The sequence below is a fragment of the Anomaloglossus baeobatrachus genome, unplaced genomic scaffold, assembly GCF_048569485.1.
Source record: "Anomaloglossus baeobatrachus isolate aAnoBae1 unplaced genomic scaffold, aAnoBae1.hap1 Scaffold_43, whole genome shotgun sequence".
NCBI classification, from domain to species: domain Eukaryota; kingdom Metazoa; phylum Chordata; class Amphibia; order Anura; family Aromobatidae; genus Anomaloglossus; species Anomaloglossus baeobatrachus.
The window spans coordinates 695,750-718,064 of NW_027443635.1; the positions used below are offsets into that span (position 1 = coordinate 695,750).

Here is a 22,315-nt window from a genome sequence, read left to right on the forward strand (position 1 = left end):
GGGGGGTATTGCAATTTTTTGCCATTTTGAGGCGAAATTGTTCCTTTTGGGGGGTATTGCAACTTTTGGCCATTTTGAAGCGAATTGTTCCTTTGGGGGGGTATTGCAACTTTTCGGCATTTTGAGGCGAAATTGTTCCTTTGGGGGGGTATTGCAACTTTTGGCCATTTTGAAGCGAAATTGTTCCTTTGGGGGGGTATTGCAATTTTTTGCCATTTTGAGGCGAAATTGTTCCTTTGGGGGGGTATTGCAACTTTTGGCCATTTTGAAGCGAAATTGTTCCTTTGGGGGGGTATTGCAACTTTTCGGCATTTTGAGGCGAAATTGTTCCTTTGGGGGGGTATTGCAATTTTTTGCCATTTTGAGGCGAAATTGTTCCTTTGGGGGGGTATTGCAACTGTTCCTTTGGGGGGATATTGCAATTTTTTGCCATTTTGAGGCGAAATTGTTCCTTTGGGGAGGTATTGCAACTTTTGGCCTTTTTGAGGCGAAATTGTTCCTTTTGGGGGGTATTGCAACTTTTGGCCATTTTTAAGCGAAATTGTTCCTTTGGGGGGGTATTGCAACTTTTCGGCATTTTGAGGCGAAATTGTTCCTTTGGGGGGGTATTGCAATTTTTTGCCATTTTGAGGCGAAATTGTTCCTTTGGGGGGGTATTGCAACTTTTGGCCATTTTGAAGCGAAATTGTTCCTTTGGGGGGGTATTGCAACTTTTGGGCATTTTGAGGCGAAATTGTTCCTTGGAGGGGTATTGCAACTTTTGGCCATTTTGAAGCGAAATTGTTCCTTTGGGGGGGTATTGCAATTTTTAACCATTTTGAGGCGAAATTGTTCCTTTGGGGGGGGTATTGCAACTTTTGGCCATTTTGAAGTGAAATTGTTCCTTTCGGGGGGTATTGCAACTTTTCAGCATTTTGAAGCGAAATTGTTCCTTTGGGGGGGTATTGCAATTTTTTGCCATTTTGAGGCGAAATTGTTCCTTTGGGGGGGTATTGCAATTTTTTGCCATTTTGAGGCGAAATTGTTCCTTTGGGGGGGTATTGCAACTTTTGGCCATTTTGAAGCGAAATTGTTCCTTTGGGGGTATTGCAATTTTTTGCCATTTTGAGGCGAAATTGTTCCTTTTGGGGGGTATTGCAACTTTTGGCCATATTGAAGCGAAATTGTTCCTTTGGGGGGTTTTTACAATTTTTGGCCATTTTGAGGCGAAATTGTTCCTTTGGGGGGTATTGCAATTTTTTGCCATTTTGAGGCGAAATTGTTCCTTTGGGGGGGTATTGCAACTTTTGGCCATTTTGAAGCGAAATTGTTCCTTTGGGGGGGTATTGCAATTTTTTTTGCCATTTTGAGGCGAAATTGTTCCTTTGGGGGGGAATTGCAACTTTTGGCCATATTGAAGCGAAATTGTTCCTTTGGGGGGGTATTGCAATTTTTTGCCATTTTGAGGCGAAATTGTTCCTTTTGGGGGGTATTGCAACTTTTGGCCATTTTGAAGCGAATTGTTCCTTTGGGGGGGTATTGCAACTTTTGGCCATTTTGAAGCGAAATTGTTCCTTTGGGGGGGTATTGCAATTTTTTGCCATTTTGAGGCGAAATTGTTCCTTTGGGGGGGTATTGCAACTTTTGGCCATTTTGAAGCGAAATTGTTCCTTTGGGGGGGTATTGCAATTTTTTGCCATTTTGAGGCGAAATTGTTCCTTTGGGGGGGTATTGCAACTGTTCCTTTGGGGGGATATTGCAATTTTTTGCCATTTTGAGGCGAAATTGTTCCTTTGGGGAGGTATTGCAACTTTTGGCCTTTTTGAGGCGAAATTGTTCCTTTTGGGGGGTATTGCAACTTTTGGCCATTTTTAAGCGAAATTGTTCCTTTGGGGGGGTATTGCAACTTTTCGGCATTTTGAGGCGAAATTGTTCCTTTGGGGGGGTATTGCAATTTTTTGCCATTTTGAGGCGAAATTGTTCCTTTGGGGGGGTATTGCAACTTTTGGCCATTTTGAAGCGAAATTGTTCCTTTGGGGGGGTATTGCAACTTTTGGGCATTTTGAGGCGAAATTGTTCCTTGGAGGGGTATTGCAACTTTTGGCCATTTTGAAGCGAAATTGTTCCTTTGGGGGGGTATTGCAATTTTTAACCATTTTGAGGCGAAATTGTTCCTTTGGGGGGGGTATTGCAACTTTTGGCCATTTTGAAGTGAAATTGTTCCTTTCGGGGGGTATTGCAACTTTTCAGCATTTTGAAGCGAAATTGTTCCTTTGGGGGGGTATTGCAATTTTTTGCCATTTTGAGGCGAAATTGTTCCTTTGGGGGGGTATTGCAATTTTTTGCCATTTTGAGGCGAAATTGTTCCTTTGGGGGGGTATTGCAACTTTTGGCCATTTTGAAGCGAAATTGTTCCTTTGGGGGTATTGCAATTTTTTGCCATTTTGAAGCGAAATTGTTTCTTTGGGGGGTTTTTACAATTTTTGGCCATTTTGAGGCGAAATTGTTCCTTTCGGGGGGTATTGCAACTTTTCGGCATTTTGAGGCGAAATTGTTCCTTTGGGGGGTATTGCAACTTTTCAGCATTTTGAAGCGAAATTGTTCCTTTGGGGGGGTATTGCAATTTTTTGCCATTTTGAAGCGAAATTGTTCCTTTGGGGGGTTTTTACAATTTTTGGCCATTTTGAGGCGAAATTGTTCCTTTCGGGGGGTATTGCAACTTTTCGGCATTTTGAGGCGAAATTGTTCCTTTGGGGGGTATTGCAACTTTTCGGCATTTTGAGGCGAAATTGTTCCTTTGGGGGGGTATTGCAACTTTTGGCCATTTTGAAGCGAAATTGTTCCTTTGGGGGGGTATTGCAACTTTTCGGCTTTTTGAGGCGAAATTGTTCCTTTGGGGGGGTATTGCAATTTTTTGCCATTTTGAGGCGAAATTGTTCCTTTGGGGGGGTATTGCAACTTTTGGCCATTTTGAAGCGAAATTGTTCCTTTGGGGGGTATTGCAATTTTTTGCCATTTTGAGGCGAAATTGTTCCTTTGGGGGGGTATTGCAACTTTTGGCCATATTGAAGCGAAATTGTTCCTTTGGGGGGGTTTTGCAATTTTTAACCATTTTGAGGCGAAATTGTTCCTTTGGGGGGGTATTGCAACTTTTGGCCATTTTGAAGCGAAATTGTTCCTTTCGGGGGGTATTGCAACTTTTCAGCATTTTGAGGCGAAATTGTTCCTTTGGGGGGGTATTGCAATTTTTTGCCATTTTGAGGTGAAATTGTTCCTTTGGGGGGGTATTGCAACTTTTCGGCATTTTGAGGCGAAATTGTTCCTTTGGGGGGTATTGCAATTTTTTTTCCATTTTGAGGCGAAATTGTTCCTTTGGGGGGTATTGCAATTTTTTGCCATTTTGAGGCGAAATTGTTCCTTTGGGGGGGTATTGCAACTTTTCGGCATTTTGAGGCGAAATTGTTCCTTTGGGGGGGTATTGCAACTTTTGGCCATTTTGAAGCGAAATTGTTCCTTTGGGGGGTATTGCATTTTTTTGCCATTTTGAGGCGAAATTGTTCCTTTGGGGGGGTATTGCAACTTTTGGCCATTTTGAAGCGAAATTGTTCCTTTCGGGGGGTATTGCAACTTTTCGGCATTTTGAGGCGAAATTGTTCCTTTGGGGGGGTATTGCAACTTTTGGCCATTTTGAAGCGAAATTGTTCCTTTGGGGGGGTATTGCAACTTTTCGGCATTTTGAGGCGAAATTGTTCCTTTGGGGGGGTATTGCAATTTTTTGCCATTTTGAGGCGAAATTGTTCCTTTGGGGGGGTATTGCAACTTTTGGCCATTTTGAAGCGAAATTGTTCCTTTGGGGGGGTATTGCAATTTTTTGCCATTTTGAGGCGAAATTGTTCCTTTGGGGGGGTATTGCAACTTTTGGCCATATTGAAGCGAAATTGTTCCTTTGGGGGGGTATTGCAATTTTTAACCATTTTGAGGCGAAATTGTTCCTTTGGGGGGGTATTGCAACTTTTGGCCATTTTGAAGCGAAATTGTTCCTTTCGGGGGGTATTGCAACTTTTCAGCATTTTGAGGCGAAATTGTTCCTTTGGGGGGGTATTGCAATTTTTTGCCATTTTGAGGTGAAATTGTTCCTTTGGGGGGGTATTGCAACTTTTCGGCATTTTGAGGCGAAATTGTTCCTTTGGGGGGTATTGCAATTTTTTTCCATTTTGAGGCGAAATTGTTCCTTTGGGGGGTATTGCAATTTTTTGCCATTTTGAGGCGAAATTGTTCCTTTGGGGGGGTATTGCAACTTTTGGCCATTTTGAAGCGAAATTGTTCCTTTGGGGGGGATTGCAATTTTTTTTTCATTTTGAGGCGAAATTGTTCCTTTGGGGGGGTATTGCAACTTTTGGCCTTTTTGAGGCGAAATTGTTCCTTTGGGGGGGTATTGCAACTTTTGGCCATTTTGAAGCGAAATTGTTCCTTTGGGGGTTATTGCAACTTTTGGCCATTTTGAAGCGAAATTGTTCCTTTGGGGGGTATTGCATTTTTTTGCCATTTTGAGGCGAAATTGTTCCTTTGGGGGGGTATTGCAACTTTTGGCCATTTTGAAGCGAAATTGTTCCTTTGGGGGGGTATTGCAGTTTTTTGCCATTTTGAGGCGAAATTGTTCCTTTGGGGGTATTGCAACTTTTGGCCATTTTGAAGTGAAATTGTTCCTTTCGGGGGGTATTGCAACTTTTCAGCATTTTGAAGCGAAATTGTTCCTTTGGGGGGGTATTGCAATTTTTTGCCATTTTGAGGCGAAATTGTTCCTTTGGGGGGTATTGCAATTTTTTGCCATTTTGAGGCGAAAGTGTTCCTTTGGGGGTGTATTGCAACTTTTGGCCATTTTGAAGCGAAATTGTTCCTTTGGGGGGGTATTGCAATTTTTTGCCATTTTGAGGCGAAATTGTTCCTTTCGGGGGGTATTGCAACTTTTGGCCATATTGAAGCGAAATTGTTCCTTTCGGGGGGTATTGAAACTAGAGTTGAGCGCGGTTCGTGGTTCGTGGTTCTCCAGTTCTAGGCTCGAGTGATTTTTGGGCTGTTCGAGATCGAACTAGAACTCGAGCTTTTTGCTAAAAGCTCGATAGTTCTAGATACGTTCGAGAACGGTTCTAGCAGCAAAAAGCAGGGCTTTTTACAGCTACAGTGAGCAGGAGCCATCGCTGGCAGCCTGCCACAAGCTGGTAACCAAGATAAACATCGGGTTTCCAAGCAAAGCGCTTTGGTTAGTAACCCGATGTTTATCTTAGTTACGTGCAGGAAGCCCACACTTTCCCGCTCAGCTCACTCCGCCCCCTCCTGCCCGCGGCATGTACACATACATACACATACACAAACACACACACACACACACATCCACACCCCCCCCCCCGCCCGCCCGCCCGCCCGCTCGCTCGCTCGCTCGCTCGGCTTACCTGCGGTGATGAAGTCCCGCCATCCCGACCTCAGCGCTGTCACTGTCCTCCATGGCCGCCGCTTGTCACATCACCTATCGCTTCCGACCCGAGACTGACACTGGCGGTGACGTCACGGACCTCTCGCGATACTTGATGTGAAGGCGCCGGTCATTGACCTCAGTGACAGGGGCTGTCAGTGTGCTGGAGATCAGCGCAGGTAATGTACCTCACTGACAGCAGCACTTGTCACCCCCCTGCAGTGACCTGGGCTGACCCATTGATGTTAGCTCAGGTCACTGCACTGCTCTCCCAGCCAATGGGGAACATCCTGCTCTTCATTGACTGGGACAGTGTGCATCGTCATGGCAACCCCTTGGATTACACCAGACCTGGATTTGTTTTTCAATCTAATAAATTGGTTAAAGAGGGAATGTTTTGGGGAGTGTTTTTTCAAATAAAAATGTGTTTGTCGTCTATTTTTTTTTTATTACTGACGGGGTTGGTGATGTCGGGTATCTGATAGACGCCTGACCTCACCAACCCCAGGGCTTGATGCCAGGTGACATTACACATCTGGTATTAACCCCAAATATTACCCCGTTTGCCACCGCACCAGGGCGCGGGATGAGCTGGGGCGAAGCACCAGGATTGGCGCATCTAATGGATGCGCCACTTCTGGGGCGGCTGCGGCCTGCTATTTTTAGGCTGGGGAGATTCCAATAACCATGGACCTCCCTAGTCTGAGAATATCAGGCCCCAGCTGTCTGCTTTACCTTGGCTGGTGATCCAATTTTAGGGGACCCCTACGTGTTTTTTTTTTTAATTATTTATTTAATTTAAAATAACAGCGTGGGGTGCCCTCAGTTTTGGATTACCAGCCAAGGTGAGGTTGCCAGCTGTGGTCTGCAGGCTGCAGCCGTCTGCTTTACCCTAGCTGGCTACAAAACTAGGGGGAACCCTATGTCATTTTTTTTCATTTTTTTGGCTAAATACAAAGCTAAGCACCCCTTAGTGCCACATGAAAGGTACCAAAGGGTGTTCCACTTTTTCTCCATTTTTTTCTCCACTTTCTCTCCACTTTTTCTCCATTTTTTTCTCCACTTATTCTCCACTTTTTCTCCTCTTATTCTCCACTTTTTCTCCACTTTTTCTCCACTTTTTCTCCTCTTATTCTCCACTTTTTCTCCACTTTTTCTCCACTTTTTCTCCATTTTTTTCTCCACTTTCTCCACTTTTTCTCCACTTTTTTCTCCACTTTTTCTCCTCTTATGCTCCACTTTTTCTCCTCTTAATCTCCACTTTTTCTCCACTTTTTCTCCACTTTTTCTCCACTTTTTTCTCCACTTTTTCTCCTCTTATGCTCCACTTTTTCTCCACTTTTTCTCCACTTTTTCTCCACTTTTTCTCCACTTTTTCTCCACTTTTTCTCCTCTTAATCTCCACTTTTTCTCCTCTTATGCTCCACTTTTTCTCCACTTTTTCTCTACTTTTTCTCCACGTTTTCTCCACTTTTTTCTCCACTTTTTCTCCTCTTATGCTCCACTTTTTCTCCACTTTTTCTCCACTTTTTCTCCACGTTTTCTCCACTTTTTTCTCCACTTTTTCTCCTCTTATGCTCCACTTTTTCTCCACTTTTTCTCCACTTTTTCTCCTCTTAATCTCCACTTTTTCTCCACTTTTTCTCCACTTTTTCTCCACTTTTTCTCCACTTTTTTCTCCACTTTTTCTCCACTTTTTCTCCACTTTTTCTCCTCTTAATCTCCACTTTTTCTCCACTTTTTCTCCACTTTTTCTCCACTTTTTCTCCACTTTTTCTCCACTTTTTCTCCACTTTTTCTCCACGTTTTCTCCACTTTTTTCTCCACTTTTTCTCCTCTTATGCTCCACTTTTTCTCCACTTTTTCTCCTCTTAATCTCCACTTTTTCTCCACTTTTTCTCCACTTTTTCTCCACTTTTTCTCCACTTTTTCTCCACTTTTTCTCCACTTTTTCTCCACTTTTTCTCCACTTTTTCTCCACTTTTTTCTCCACTTTTTCTCCTCTTATGCTCCACTTTTTCTCCACTTTTTCTCCACTTTTTCTCCACTTTTTCTCCTCTTATGCTCCACTTTTTCTCCACTTTTTCTCCACTTTTTCTCCACTTTTTCTCCACTTTTTCTCCACTTTTTCTCCTCTTATGCTCCACTTTTTCTCCACTTTTTCTCCACTTTTTTCTCCACTTTTTCTCCACTTTTTCTCCACTTTTTCTCCTCTTATTCTCCACTTTTTCTCCACTTTTTCTCCACTTTTTCTCCCATTTTTTTCTCCACTTTCTCCACTTTTTCTCCACTTTTTTCTCCACTTTTTCTCCTCTTATGCTCCACTTTTTCTCCACTTTTTCTCCACTTTTTCTCCACTTTTTCTCCTCTTATGCTCCACTTTTTCTCCACTTTTTCTCCACTTTTTCTCCTCTTATGCTCCACTTTTTCTCCACTTTTTCTCCACTTTTTTCTCCACTTTTTCTCCACTTTTTCTCCACTTTTTCTCCACTTTTTCTCCTCTTATGCTCCACTTTTTCTCCACTTTTTCTCCACTTTTTCTCCATTTTTTTCTCCACTTATTCTCCACTTTTTCTCCTCTTATTCTCCACTTTTTCTCCACTTTTTCTCCACTTTTTCTCCTCTTATTCTCCACTTTTTCTCCACTTTTTCTCCACTTTTTCTCCATTTTTTTCTCCACTTTTTCTCCACTTTTTTCTCCACTTTTTCTCCTCTTAATCTCCACTTTTTCTCCACTTTTTCTCCACTTTTTCTCCACTTTTTCTCCTCTTAATCTCCACTTTTTCTCCTCTTATGCTCCACTTTTTCTCCACTTTTTCTCCACTTTTTCTCCACTTTTTCTCCACTTTTTCTCCTCTTATGCTCCACTTTTTCTCCACTTTTTCTCCTCTTAATCTCCACTTTTTCTCCTCTTATGCTCCACTTTTTCTCCACTTTTTCTCCACTTTTTCTCCTCTTATGCTCCACTTTTTCTCCACTTTTTCTCCACTTTTTCTCCTCTTATGCTCCACTTTTTCTCCACTTTTTCTCCACTTTTTCTCCACTTTTTTCTCCACTTTTTCTCCTCTTATGCTCCACTTTTTCTCCACTTTTTCTCCACTTTTTCTCCACTTATGCTCCACTTTTTCTCCACTTTTTCTCCACTTTTTTCTCCACTTTTTCTCCTCTTAATCTCCACTTTTTCTCCACTTTTTCTCCACTTTTTTGTCCACTTTTTTCTCCACTTTTTCTCCACTTTTTCTCCTCTTATGTTCCACTTATTCTCCACTTTTTCTCCACTTTTTCTCTACTTTTTCTATGGTCGGTCTACCCATTAGCTCTGCCATGCATAGTGTAGCTCTACACCTACTGCACATGTTACTTTATGATTGACATCTCTTTCGTACCAGAGCTGTCTAAGTCTACTCTGACCCCATATTTGTCATTACTATATTGTCCTTGTACTGTATTATGACATTTGTATCATGTGTTTCATTTCTTGCTGTGTTGCAATTTTTTGCTGCATCCCAATTGTACCTCTACATTGTTCGAGTTTATGTTATTGTTCTCTCACTCTTATGTGATACTGATTATTGTCATTTTTCATGATTACATGCAGATAAGTCCAATCTGACGAAGGCTCAGGCCGAAACGTCATTTGTAACTTGTTTTGGACAAAAACATATATGCTTATGAAAAAAAAATTTTCTTAATACGGACCAATAAAGAGTGATTTTGCATTACTATCCGTTGTGACTTACTGACTTAGTCTGGGAGATATAGAGTGCCGAGGTTACTCACTAATTTTATCTATTATTACCTCTGAGCACCTATATACCAGTGAGCAGAGCTTCCTCTACAGTAGTTCTCCTGATTAGGCATGCCCTTACCTCATGAGCAGGGCATTGCAGCTTTGGTAGCAACCATTACGACATGGACTCTGCTGCTGTGGACCCGGGGAGAGTGAGTGCAGATTCATTGCACCCACACTCCTCACATGAAGGGTCCGCACTCCTAGAAAATGGGGGATATGTTCCCTGAGTGTCTCCCCCCCATATTCTAGACGGTCCAGAGTCGTCGTGGGACCCCTTTATTTTTTTTCTTACAATAAATTGGTGAAAGAGGAAATGTTTTGGGGACTGTTTTTTCAAATAAATTTCTTTTGTCGATTTTTTGTTTTTGTTAGTACTGACAGTTTATGATGTTGGGTGTCTAATAGACGCCATGACATCACAAACTGCTGGGCTTGATCTCAGGTGACTTTACAGCTAGTATCAACCCGATTTATTACCCCGTTTGCCACTGCACCAGGGCACGGGATGAGCTGGGGTGAAGCGCCAGGATTGGCGCATCTAGTGGATGCGCCACGTCTGGGGTGCCTGCGGCCTGCTATTTTTAGGCTGTGAAGGCCCAATAACTATGGACCTTCCCACCCTGAGAATACCAGACCACAGCTGTCCGCTTTACCTTGGCTGGTGATCCAATTTGGGGGGTCCCCTACTTTTATTGTGTAATTATTAATATTTATAAAATAATTATAAAAAAGAGCCTGAGGGGACCTCCACATTGGATCCCCAACCACGGTAAAGCTGCCAGCTGTGGTTTTCAGGCTACAGCCGTCTGCTTTACCCTAGCTGGCTATCAAAAATGGGGGGACCCAACGTAATTTTTTTTTTTTAACTATTTTTTAAATAGAAAAAATTAATGGGCTTCCCTGTATTTTGATTGCCAACCAAGGTAACGGCAGGCAGATGGGGGTGGCAACCCATAGCTGTCTGCTTTATCTGCGCTGAGAATCAAAAATACCGCGGAGCGCTACGTCATTTTTTTAAAGATTTATTTTTACAGCACTGTGATGTCCAGCAATCAAAATACAGGGAAGCCCATTTTATTTTTAGTTATTTAAATAAATAATTAAAAAAAATATATGTTAGCTCCCACTGCATTTTTTGTATTGCTAGCTAAGGGTAATCCAAGCAGCTACTGGCTGCTAACCCCCACTGCTTGGTGTTACCTTTACTGGCAATGGAAAATCCAGGGAAGCATTTTTTTTTTTTTTTTGCCAAAAAGCTACAAAAAAAGGACGTGAGCTTCGCCATATTTTTGTATGCTAGCCAGGTATAGCAGGCAGGTGCTGGAAGAGTTGGATACAGCGCCAGAAGATGGCGCTTCTATGAAAATGCCATTTTCTGAGGTGGCTGCAGACTGCAATTCGCAGCAGTGGGGCCCAGAAAGCTCAGGCCAACCGGTGGTGCGGATTCCAATCCCAGCTGCCTAGTTGTACCTGGCTGGACACAAAAATGGGGCAAAGCCTACGTCATTTGTTTTCTAATTATTTCATGAAATTCATGAAATAATAAACAAAAGGGCTTCCCTTTATTTTTGGTTCCCAGCCGGGTACAAATAGGCAACTGGGGGTTGGGGGCAGCCGTACCTGCCTGCTGTACCTGGCTAGCATACAAAAATATGGCGAAGCCACATAATTTTTTCAGGGGGCAAAAAACTTCTGCATACAGTCCTGGATGGAGTATGCTGAGCCTTGTAGTTCTGCAGCTGCTGTCTGTCTGTATGGAGAAGAGCAGACAGCAGCTGCAGAACTACAAGGCTCAGCATACTCCATCCAGGACTGTATGCAGAAGTTTTTTGCCCACCAAAAAAATGACGTGGGCTTTGCCATATTTTTGTATGCTAGCCAGGTACAGCTGGCAGCCACGGGCTGCCTCCAACCCCCAGTTGCCTATTTGTACCCGGCTGGGAACCAAAAATATAGGGAAGCCCGTTTTTTTTTAATTATTTCACTTATTTCATGAAATAATTAAAAAACAAATGACGTGGGCTTCGCCCTATTTTTGTGTCCAGCCGGGTACAACTAGGCAGCTGGGGATTGGAATCCGCAGCACAGGTTAGCCCGAGGTTTGTGGGCGCCTCTGCTGCGGATTTCAGTCCGCAGCCGTCCCAGAAAATGGCGCTCTCATAGAAGCGCCATCATCTGGCGCTGTATCCAACTCTTCCAACAGCCCTGGAGCCGGGTGGCTTGTTGGGTAATCATGAGTTAATACTGGCTTTGTTTTACCAGCCAGTATTAAGCCAGAGATTCTTAATGTCAGGCACGTTTGACCCGGCCATTAAGAATCTCCAATAAAGGGTTAAAAAAAGACACCACACAGAGAAAAAATACTTTAATAGAAATAAATACACAGACACATTAGAGACTCCATCTTTATTACCCCTGTCAGCCCTCCACGATCCTGCTCTTCTGTCTTCTTTCTTTCTAGTGTAGTAGTAGTGACGATTGTAGTGAGGGGCATCACTTGGGGCTGGGGAACCTCCATCCTAACTACAATGCTCACTACAATCGGGAAGCAGCGTGCAGCCTTCACTCCGTGAGTGATCACTGCTGGCTGCTAGCGGTAACGCTGACAGACGCGTTACCATAGCAACGGTGCTCCCGGAGCCGCGGTTAGCGGTGACGTCACCGCTAACTGCGTTGCTATGGCAACGGTGATCTCCGTTAATGACCGGCTGTGTCAGCCGGTCCCTAACGGAACGGGGAGTTGACCGTGTGCTAGAGCATGTCGCCGGTACACGGCGATACACATATGTGCACCGTGTACCGGAGAGATGCACTCGCAGGTCCTACATGACGTGTCATAGTCATGTGACCAGTCTGTAGCCAATGAGATAATAGCCACGTGACTGGTCACATGGCTATTTTGACGTCACGATAGGTCCTGCTTCTCTGCTGGCAGTGCAGGTCACCGGGAGGATTCAGCGATCATCGGATGGAATAGCGGCAGGAGACAGAGTGCAGAAGGGATCGCGAGGACCGGTAAGTGTTATGGCAATGTTTATTAACTGTTTGTGTACATGTATAATGCATTTTTATGTGTTTGTGATTGCCTCCCATTAAAGCCTATACGTTCGAGTTCGGTTCGTCGAACGTTCGACGAACCGAACTCGAACGGGACCCCCGTTCGGCGAACCGGCCTCGAGCCGAACCGGGACCGGTTCGCTCATCTCTAATTTTGAGGCGAAATTGTTCCTTTCGGAGGGTATTGCAACTTTTCGGCATTTTGAGGCGAAATTGTTCCTTTGGGGGGGTATTGCAACTTTTGGCCATTTTGAAGCGAAATTGTTCCTTTGGGGGGTATTGCAATTTTTTGCCATTTTGAGGCGAAATTGTTCCTTTGGGGGGGGTATTGCAACTTTTGGCCATTTTGAAGCGAAATTGTTCCTTTGGGGGGGTATTGCAACTTTTCGGCATTTTGAGGCGAAATTGTTCCTTTGGGGGGGTATTGCAATTTTTTGCCATTTTGAAGTGAAATTGTTCCTTTGGGGGGGTATTGCAACTTTTGGCCATTTTGAAGCGAAATTGTTCCTTTCGGGGGGTATTGCAACTTTTCGGCATTTTGAGGCGAAATTGTTCCTTTGGGGGGTATTGCAACTTTTGGCCATTTTGAAGCGAAATTGTTCCTTTGGGGGGGTATTGCAACTTTTCGGCATTTTGAGGCGAAATTGTTCCTTTGGGGGGGTATTGCAATTTTTTGCCATTTTGAGGCGAAATTGTTCCTTTGGGGGGGTATTGCAACTTTTGGCCATTTTGAAGCGAAATTGTTCCTTTGGGGGGTATTGCAATTTTTTGCCGTTTTGAGGCGAAATTGTTCCTTTGGGGGGTATTGCAACTTTTGGCCATTTTGAAGCGAAATTGTTCCTTTCGGGGGGTATTGCAACTTTTCGGCATTTTGAGGCGAAATTGTTCCTTTGGGGGGGTATTGCAATTTTTTGCCATTTTGAGGCGAAATTGTTTCTTTGGGGGGGGTATTGCAACTTTTGGCCATTTTGAAGCGAAATTGTTCCTTTCGGGGGGTATTGCAATTTTTTGCCATTTTGAGGCGAAATTGTTCCTTTGGGGGGGTATTGCAACTTTTGGCCATATTGAAGCGAAATTGTTCCTTTGGGGGGGTATTGCAATTTTTAACCATTTTGAGGCGAAATTGTTCCTTTGGGGGGGTATTGCAACTTTTGGCCATTTTGAAGCGAAATTGTTCCTTTCGGGGGGTATTGCAACTTTTCAGCATTTTGAGGCGAAATTGTTCCTTTGGGAGGGTATTGCAATTTTTTTTCCATTTTGAGGCGAAATTGTTCCTTTGAGGGGGTATTGCAATTTTTTGCCATTTTGAGGTGAAATTGTTCCTTTGGGGGGGTATTGCAACTTTTGGCCATTTTGAAGCGAAATTGCTCCTTTGGGGGGTATTGCATTTTTTTGCCATTTTGAGGCGAAATTGTTCCTTTGGGGGGGTATTGCAACTTTTGGCCATTTTGAAGCGAAATTGTTCCTTTGGGGGGGTATTGAAATTTTTTGCCATTTTGAGGCGAAATTGTTCCTTTGGGGGGGTATTGCAGTTTTTGGCCTTTTTGAGGCGAAATTGTTCCTTTGGGGGGGTTTTGCAACTTTTGGCCATTTTGAAGCGAAATTGTTCCTTTGGGGGGTATTGCAATTTTTTGCCATTTTGAGGCGAAATTGTTCCTTTGGGGGGGTATTGCAATTTTGGCCATTTTGTAGCGAAATTGTTCCTTTGGGGGGGATTGCAATTTTTTTTTCATTTTGAGGCGAAATTGTTCCTTTGGGGGGTATTGCAAATTTTGGCCATTTTGAAGCGAAATTGTTCCTTTGGGGGGGTATTGCAATTTTTTGCCATTTTGAGGCGAAATTGTTCCTTTGGGGGGTATTGCAACTTTTCGGCATTTTGAGGCGAAATTGTTCCTTTGGGGGGGTATTGCAATTTTTTGCCATTTTGAGGTGAAATTGTTCCTTTGGGGGGGTATTGCAACTTTTGGACATTTTGAAGCGAAATTGTTCCTTTGGGGGGTATTGCAATTTTTTGCCATTTTGAGGCGAAATTGTTCCTTTGGGGGGGTATTGCAACTTTTGGCCATTTTGAAGCGAAATTGTTCCTTTGGGGGGGTATTGCAATTTTTTGCCATTTTGAGGCGAAATTGTTCCTTTGGGGGGGTATTGCAACTTTTGGCCTTTTTGAGGCGAAATTGTTCCTTTGGGAGGGTATTGCAACTTTTGGCCATTTTGAAGCGAAATTGTTCCTTTGGGGGTTATTGCAACTTTTGGCCATTTTGAAGCGAAATTGTTCCTTTGGGGGGTATTGAAACAGCAGAAAAAAAGTCTTTAAATTTGCCTTATATTACATCATATCCCATGGCCCAAGAACCACCAACACCAAAGTAAGTTGCACATAGAAAAACTTTAATTGGTTGGGTCAAGCATATAAATATTACATGGGATATAAAAATTGTGACAAGTAAGAAGGTTAAATGACACATAAGAGCGAATAAAGAACCCCATGTGGGGCTGCATGGATCAAATTAGGTGCACACAAAAGGGTGTACTCCCAGCAGGGCCAGTGTAAGTGCCTTTTACAAAACGCAGGTTCACCTAATCAAGAACTCTAGGCACATTACAAATAAATGAACAGGAATATATTCCCAGCAGAGCCAGTGTAAGTGCCTATACAAAAGATAAATTCACAGTCAGTGACAGAATAACACTTTAATAGATGACAATAGGCATGTTACTCACACACATCATCCGGTGAACAGGGATATGTTCCCAGCAAGGTCAGTGTAAATGCCATTGCAATAAACAGGTTCACAGTAAGTGATAGAGTAACACTTAAGTATATGAACATAGGCACACTGCCCAGGCATCTAGTCCAATGGACAGGGATATATTCCCAGCAGGGCCAGTGTACGTGCCTATATCATAAACAGGTTCACAGCAAATGACAGAGTAACACTTTAGTGCATGACAATAGGCACATTACACAAACACATGGTCCAGCGAACAGGGAAGTATTCCCAGCAAAACCAATGTAAGTGCCTTTCCAAGTTCACAGTAATGACAGGATAACACTTAGTACATAATCATAGGCCCGTGAATCCACGTGGCAAACTCAATTGAAAAAGGTTTTTGACACAGAGGGCGAAGTGGACAATTCTGTGGATTCAAGAAATCATAGGGAGCTTTGCAACCAAGTCAAATCATTGTTCAACCGCAGAATGAGACTCTGGTGGAACAAGGCCTTCATGCAGCGCTATGTTGATCGGGGGTTAATACCTAGAGGGCTTAGGGTACAGGTCTTTCCCTCTTTCAGTGTCACGGATGAGACGTTTAAAAGGGACTGGGAGGAAGCAGCTTCTCCTTGCTCCAGGTCCTTTATGGGGCTTCTTATTAATAACAATGAGGCCTCTCTCCGTGCCATTGATGAGGAGATTTCTGTGTTACAAGACCGGACCACGAAGGAACTCACCCCCGCTGAGTTATCGAATTTCCATGAGACATTGAATAAGGAGTTTGTTAAATGGGAAAAGGAGTTGGTCTCTACCAAAACAAAAAAATATCAACGTGACGTTACTGATTATAAAAACCAGCAGGTGTATCGATGGAAGGGGACAACACGCCGGAGGAGACATTTTGTCGGACTCCCTAACTCCGTATCGGCCTCCTCCATCTCCTCAATGGAGGATGAAAGCTCTACATCTCAGGCTTCATCTAGACCTGTAACGAGAGGTTTTTCGGGTAAAAATAGACCCGATAAAACACCCCCAGCCCCTGGAAAATCTACCTTGGGAGCAATTCCAAAGAAGGGCAATTCCAACCAACTGGAGGTGATTAACTTGTCTCAGGTCCAACTGTCTGATGACCAGATTGAGGTCCTAAAATTAGGTTTAACCTTTGTACCTGATTGTAGTTTTGATCTTTTTACAGTCGCTAAGGACCTGAATCTGTTCCTCAGAAAGGTGGTTCTCCATAAAATACACGCTAGAGGATCCAGTCTGAATCCCTGTACCATGGAGAGGGAGGAGGAGGCTGTGCGGATACTTGAAGAATTGGAGGGACAGGCATCTGGTGAGTTGGATAATATTTTTCCTACACGTTTGTACCCGCGCTCCACCACGTTCCCCCCATTTTCGCTGTGCCCTCAGGTCCAAGTCTTCCATGACCTAGTTATGGGTGACTTGAGATCTCTCTCCAAGAGAGTAAAAAATAACAACCTTTCTGTTAAACATCGACGGGCCCTTGAGGAATTAAGGAAAATGGAGGGAGTAATCATTAAACCGGCGGACAAGGGGGGTAACGTGGTGGTCTGGCCATCTGCCATGTACGAGCGGGAGGTATATAAACAACTAAGAAATGCAGACTTTTACCAGATGCTGCCCTCTAATCCAACTAGTGTTTTCCTCACCCAGCTGATGCTCATACTCGAGAATGCTCTTGCCTCAGGTACCATTACTAAAAAGATGTATGATGGTCTCCTTCCAGATATGCCGGTAACACCCACGTTCTACCTCTTGCCTAAAATACATAAAAACCCTCGGGTTCCCCCTGGACGTCCGATTGTCTCTGGCATCGGAGGGCTATGCGATGCAGTATGCAAATTTATCGATTTCTATCTCCAACCTTTGGTTGAGACGCTGCCCTCCCATGTCAGAGACACTTCGGACGTCCTTAGGAGGATTGATGGCTTGACGGTTGAGCGTGGGATTTTGCTGGCGACTCTGGATGTCGAGACCTTATACACGAATATCTGTCACGAGCACGGCCTGCAGGCAGTTGAGTATTTCCTGGGTATGAGCAACTGGGCACCACCATTACAACACCTGATTCTGGAATTATTGGAGTTCGTACTGACGCACAACGCCTTCACCTTCGGTGAGCGGTTCTTCCTCCAGCGGCGCGGCACTGCGATGGGGGCGGCTTGCGCGCCGTCGTACGCAAACCTCTTCCTGGGATACTGGGAGAGGGAGGTTTTCGGCGACGGCGTGCCGGCCAGCTCCCATGTGCAGTGCTGGCTCCGCTTCATCGATGACATCTTTGTCATCTGGGGGGGGACCGCCCCGGAGCTTGAGGGCTTTGTGCGCCACTTGAACTCCAATTCTTATAACATCTACCTCACTTATCAGGCTGATCCGACTAGGGTCGATTTTTTGGACATTGGCATTTCCATTAATGATCAGGGTCTTCTGACCACTGACATCTATCGGAAACCCTCCTCTGTGAATGCTTTGTTACACGCATCTTCTGGCCATCCGCATTCGACCATCAATGCTATCCCTACTGGGCAATTTATCCGTTTGAAACGGATTTGCTCAGAGACGGATACATTTGAGGGTAGGGCCAGTGAGATGCGTGATAGATTCAGGGAGAGAGGGTACAGCTCCAGATCCATTAAAAAGGCCTATAGTCGGGCTAAAGTAGCTCCGAGAGACCGACTTCTTTTACGTTTCAATCCTGATAAGACGAAGCCTGCTGAACCGAAGGTGCGTTTTATCTCCTCATTCAACCGTCAATGGGATCATATTCGTGGCATATTAACTAAGCACTGGTCTGTCTTACAAACGGAACCTGTGCTGAAAGATATGCTTCCAGACCGACCCCTCATGACGGCACGTCGGGGCCGGAGCCTACGTGATATGTTGGTCCACAGCCACTATGTGGCACAAAAGAAACCACCATTTATGATGGGACGTTCTATCTGTGGATCATTTCCATGTGGCTCATGCATTGCGTGCCGTCACGGTAACATCATCAGGGCAACATCCTTTGCCTCCTCGGACGGTTCCAAAACATTCGAGATCCGGCAATATATTTCTTGCAGTAGCACGGGCGTAATTTATTACGCTACGTGCGCTTGCGACTTAATATATGTCGGACTCACTAGTCGTGAATTGCGGGTCCGGACGAGGGAGCATACTAGGGACATCATCGCGGCTAAAAAAGCGAAACCTGAGGATGTTGATTCCCTGAAGACCATCCCCCGCCATTTTAGGGTGCATCACGGGTCTGACCCCTCAAGCTTTAAGGTGAGGGGGATTGACCGTGTACACCTTGGATTGAGGGGTGGTAATATTCATAAGGTGTTGGCACGGGTTGAATGTCGTTGGATATTTCTCCTCGACACAGTGGCCCCTCGAAGTTTGAATGAGAGGCAGACCTTTAGTTCCTATTTATAATCCAGTAGGTCTCGTCTGCGTTTGACATATACCCCATTACGGGCAATATTTGTTTGGTTGCGGATCCCCTGTGATTGAATCTGCTTTGTACATAATGGTTTTTATAAATATTTTTTTAACTGGATTCTTTGTGTCCTCTTTTTTCTACAGTTGTCTACGTTTGTGCTCTTGGTGCAATATTTCTCTGTGTCACTAACCTGGTGGTCTGCCTGCATTGGAGAATGAGTTGGGAAGGAATACAGTATATCCTGATCGTCTATATGAGATTGTTCACTGGACTGCGTCTTACTGTTTAATATGTTGTTATATGCATGAATAATGTCCTTACGCTCTATGTATACAGTACTGGATGTAATTATGATGTAATTATATGTATTCTTATCCCTCTATAGTGCTATGCACTTTGTATGATTCCCAATGCGATTTGCCCTTTCTTTTGCCAGGAGAACACATGGCATTTGCAGCTTTACTTCCTGTTTGCAGCTCTGCACATGTGCAGTGTGTGTGGCTCTCCTTGAAGTGTCCCCTGGGTAATATTGACGTCATCAAAGGGGTTTTCCCTGGCCCAGGTGATGCTGGAGTAGCCGCCCACGCCTGCTCAGTGTGCCTTAGTGCTTTGTAGCAGCGACAGGTGCTGCAAATGATCTAATATACACTAGTGTATAAATGCAACCATTTCCCTCCTTTTGTCCATGGTCCCCTGAGGAAGTCATCACGAAATACGTATTGGGACTTTTTTCCCCTTGTGTGACTGCATGTGAGTGCTATAATTGGTGGAATATCCACCGGGCTATGTGTTTGGGTAATGTGCCTATGATTATGTACTAAGTGTTATCCTGTCATTACTGTGAACTTGGAAAGGCACTTACATTGGTTTTGCTGGGTATACTTCCCTGTTCGCTGGACCATGTGTTTGTGTAATGTGCCTATTGTCATGCACTAAAGTGTTACTCTGTCATTTGCTGTGAACCTGTTTATGATATAGGCACGTACACTGGCCCTGCTGGGAATATATCCCTGTCCATTGGACTAGATGCCTGGGCAGTGTGCCTATGTTCATATACTTAAGTGTTACTCTATCACTTACTGTGAACCTGTTTATTGCAATGGCATTTACACTGACCTTGCTGGGAACATATCCCTGTTCACCGGATGATGTGTGTGAGTAACATGCCTATTGTCATCTATTAAAGTGTTATTCTGTCACTGACTGTGAATTTATCTTTTGTATAGGCACTTACACTGGCTCTGCTGGGAATATATTCCTGTTCATTTATTTGTAATGTGCCTAGAGTTCTTGATTAGGTGAACCTGCGTTTTGTAAAAGGCACTTACACTGGCCCTGCTGGGAGTACACCCTTTTGTGTGCACCTAATTTGATCCATGCAGCCCCACATGGGGTTCTTTATTCGCTCTTATGTGTCATTTAACCTTCTTACATGTCACAATTTTTATATCCCATGTAATATTTATATGCTTGACCCAACCAATTAAAGTTTTTCTATGTGCAACTTACTTTGGTGTTGGTGGTTCTTGGGCCATGGGATATGATGTAATATAAGGCAAATTTAAAGACTTTTTTTCTGCTGTTTCAATATGTCCCTGAAGTTGTTGTCTTTTACCTTATATAAGTCTGCTTTAACTGTCCTGGTTGTTGCTAATTTTCCTTTGGGGGGTATTGCATTTTTTTGCCATTTTGAGGCGAAATTGTTCCTTCGGGGGGGTATTGCAACTTTTGGCCATATTGAAGCGAAATTGTTCCTTTGGGGGGTTTTTACAATTTTTGGCCATTTTGAGGCGAAGTTGTTCCTTTCAGAGGGTATTGCAACTTTTCAGCATTTTGAAGCGAAATTGTTCCTTTGGGGGGGGTATTGCAATTTTTTGCCATTTTGAGGCGAAATTGTTCCTTTGGGGGGGGGTATTGCAATTTTTTGCCATTTTGAGACGAAATTGTTCCTTTGGGGGGGTATTGCAACTTTTGGCCATTTTGAAGCGAAATTGTTCCTTTGGGGGGTTTTTACAATTTTTGGCCATTTTGAGGCGAAATTGTTCCTTTCGGAGGGTATTGCAACTTTTCGGCATTTTGAGGCGAAATTGTTCCTTTGGGGGGGTATTGCAACTTTTGGCCATTTTGAAGCGAAATTGTTCCTTTGGGGGGGTATTGCAATTTTTTGCCATTTTGAGGCGAAATTGTTCCTTTGGGGGGTATTGCAACTTTTCGGCATTTTGAAGCGAAATTGTTCCTTTCGGGGGGTATTGCAACTTTTCGGCATTTTGAGGCGAAATTGTTCCTTTGGGGGGGTATTGCAACTTTTGGCCATTTTGAAGCGAAATTGTTCCTTTGGGGGGGTATTGCAATTTTTTGCCATTTTGAGGCGAAATTGTTCCTTTGGGGGGGTATTGCAACTTTTGGCCATTTTGAAGCGAAATTGTTCCTTTCGGGGGGTATTGCAACTTTTCAGCATTTTGAGGCGAAATTGTTCCTTTGGGGGGGTATTGCAATTTTTTGCCATTTTGAGGCGAAATTGTTCCTTTGGGGGGGTATTGCAACTTTTGGCCATTTTGAAGCGAAATTGTTCCTTTGGGGGGTATTGCAATTTTTTTTCATTTTGAGGCGAAATTGTTCCTTTGGGGGGGGTATTGCAATTTTTTGCCATTTTGAGGCGAAATTGTTCCTTTGGGGGGGTATTGCAACTTTTGGCCATTTTGAAGCGAAATTGTTGCTTTGGGGGGGTATTGCAATTTTTTGCCATTTTGAGGCGAAATTGTTCCTTTGGGGGGTATTGCAACTTTTCGGCATTTTGAGGCGAAATTGTTCCTTTGGGGGGGTATTGCAATTTTTTGCCATTTTGAGGTGAAATTGTTCCTTTGGGGGGGTATTGCAACTTTTGGCCATTTTGAAGCGAAATTGTTCCTTTGGGGGTATTGCATTTTTTTGCCATTTTGAGGCGAAATTGTTCCTTCGGGGGGGTATTGCAACTTTTGGCCATTTTGAAGCGAAATTGTTCCTTTGGGGGGGTATTGCAATTTTTTGCCATTTTGAGGCGAAATTGTTCCTTTGGGGGGGTATTGCAACTTTTCGGCATTTTGAGGCAAAATTGTTCCTTTGGGGGGGTATTGCAATTTTTTGCCATTTTGAGGCGAAATTGTTCCTTTGGGGGGGTATTGCAACTTTTCGGCATTTTGAGGCGAAATTGTTCCTTGGGGGGGTATTGCAACTTTTGGCCATTTTGAAGTGAAATTGTTCCTTTCGGGGGGTATTGCAACTTTTGGCCTTTTTGAGGCGAAATTGTTCCTTTGGGGGGGTATTGCAACTTTTCGGCATTTTGAGGCGAAATTGTTCCTTTGGGGGGGTATTGCAATTTTTTGCCATTTTGAGGCGAAATTGTTCCTTTGGGGGGGTATTGCAACTTTTGGCCATTTTGAAGCGAAATTGTTCCTTTGGGGAGGTATTTCAATTTTTTGCCATTTTGAGGCAAAATTGTTCCTTTGGGGGGGTATTGCAACTTTTCGGCATTTTGAGGCGAAATTGTTCCTTGGGGGGGTATTGCAACTTTTGGCCATTTTGAAGTGAAATTGTTCCTTTCGGGGGGTATTGCAACTTTTGGCCTTTTTGAGGCGAAATTGTTCCTTTGGGGGGGTATTGCAACTTTTCGGCATTTTGAGGCGAAATTGTTCCTTTGGGGGGGTATTGCAACTTTTGGCCATTTTGAAGCGAAATTGTTCCTTTGGGGAGGTATTTCAATTTTTTGCCATTTTGAGGCAAAATTGTTCCTTTGGGGGGGTATTGCAACTTTTGGCCATTTTGAAGCGAAATTGTTCCTTTCGGGGGGTATTGCAACTTTTCAGCATTTTGAGGCG

At 43.8% G+C, this 22,315-nt stretch overlaps 1 protein-coding gene across 1 annotated transcript in view; it reads left to right on the forward strand.

Annotated features, from left to right (window-relative positions):
• Positions 1–18,895, forward strand: part of LOC142279344 (uncharacterized) — a 113,448-nt gene extending 94,553 nt beyond the window's left edge. Inside the window, exons 4-5 of the mRNA XM_075332682.1 lie at positions 15,371–16,349; positions 18,605–18,895. Coding sequence (XP_075188797.1) covers positions 15,371–16,349; positions 18,605–18,750 — 1,125 coding nt within the window. The 3' untranslated portion in view covers positions 18,751–18,895. The remainder of the gene's footprint in view (positions 1–15,370; positions 16,350–18,604) is intronic.
• Positions 18,896–22,315: the final 3,420 nt, after the last annotated feature.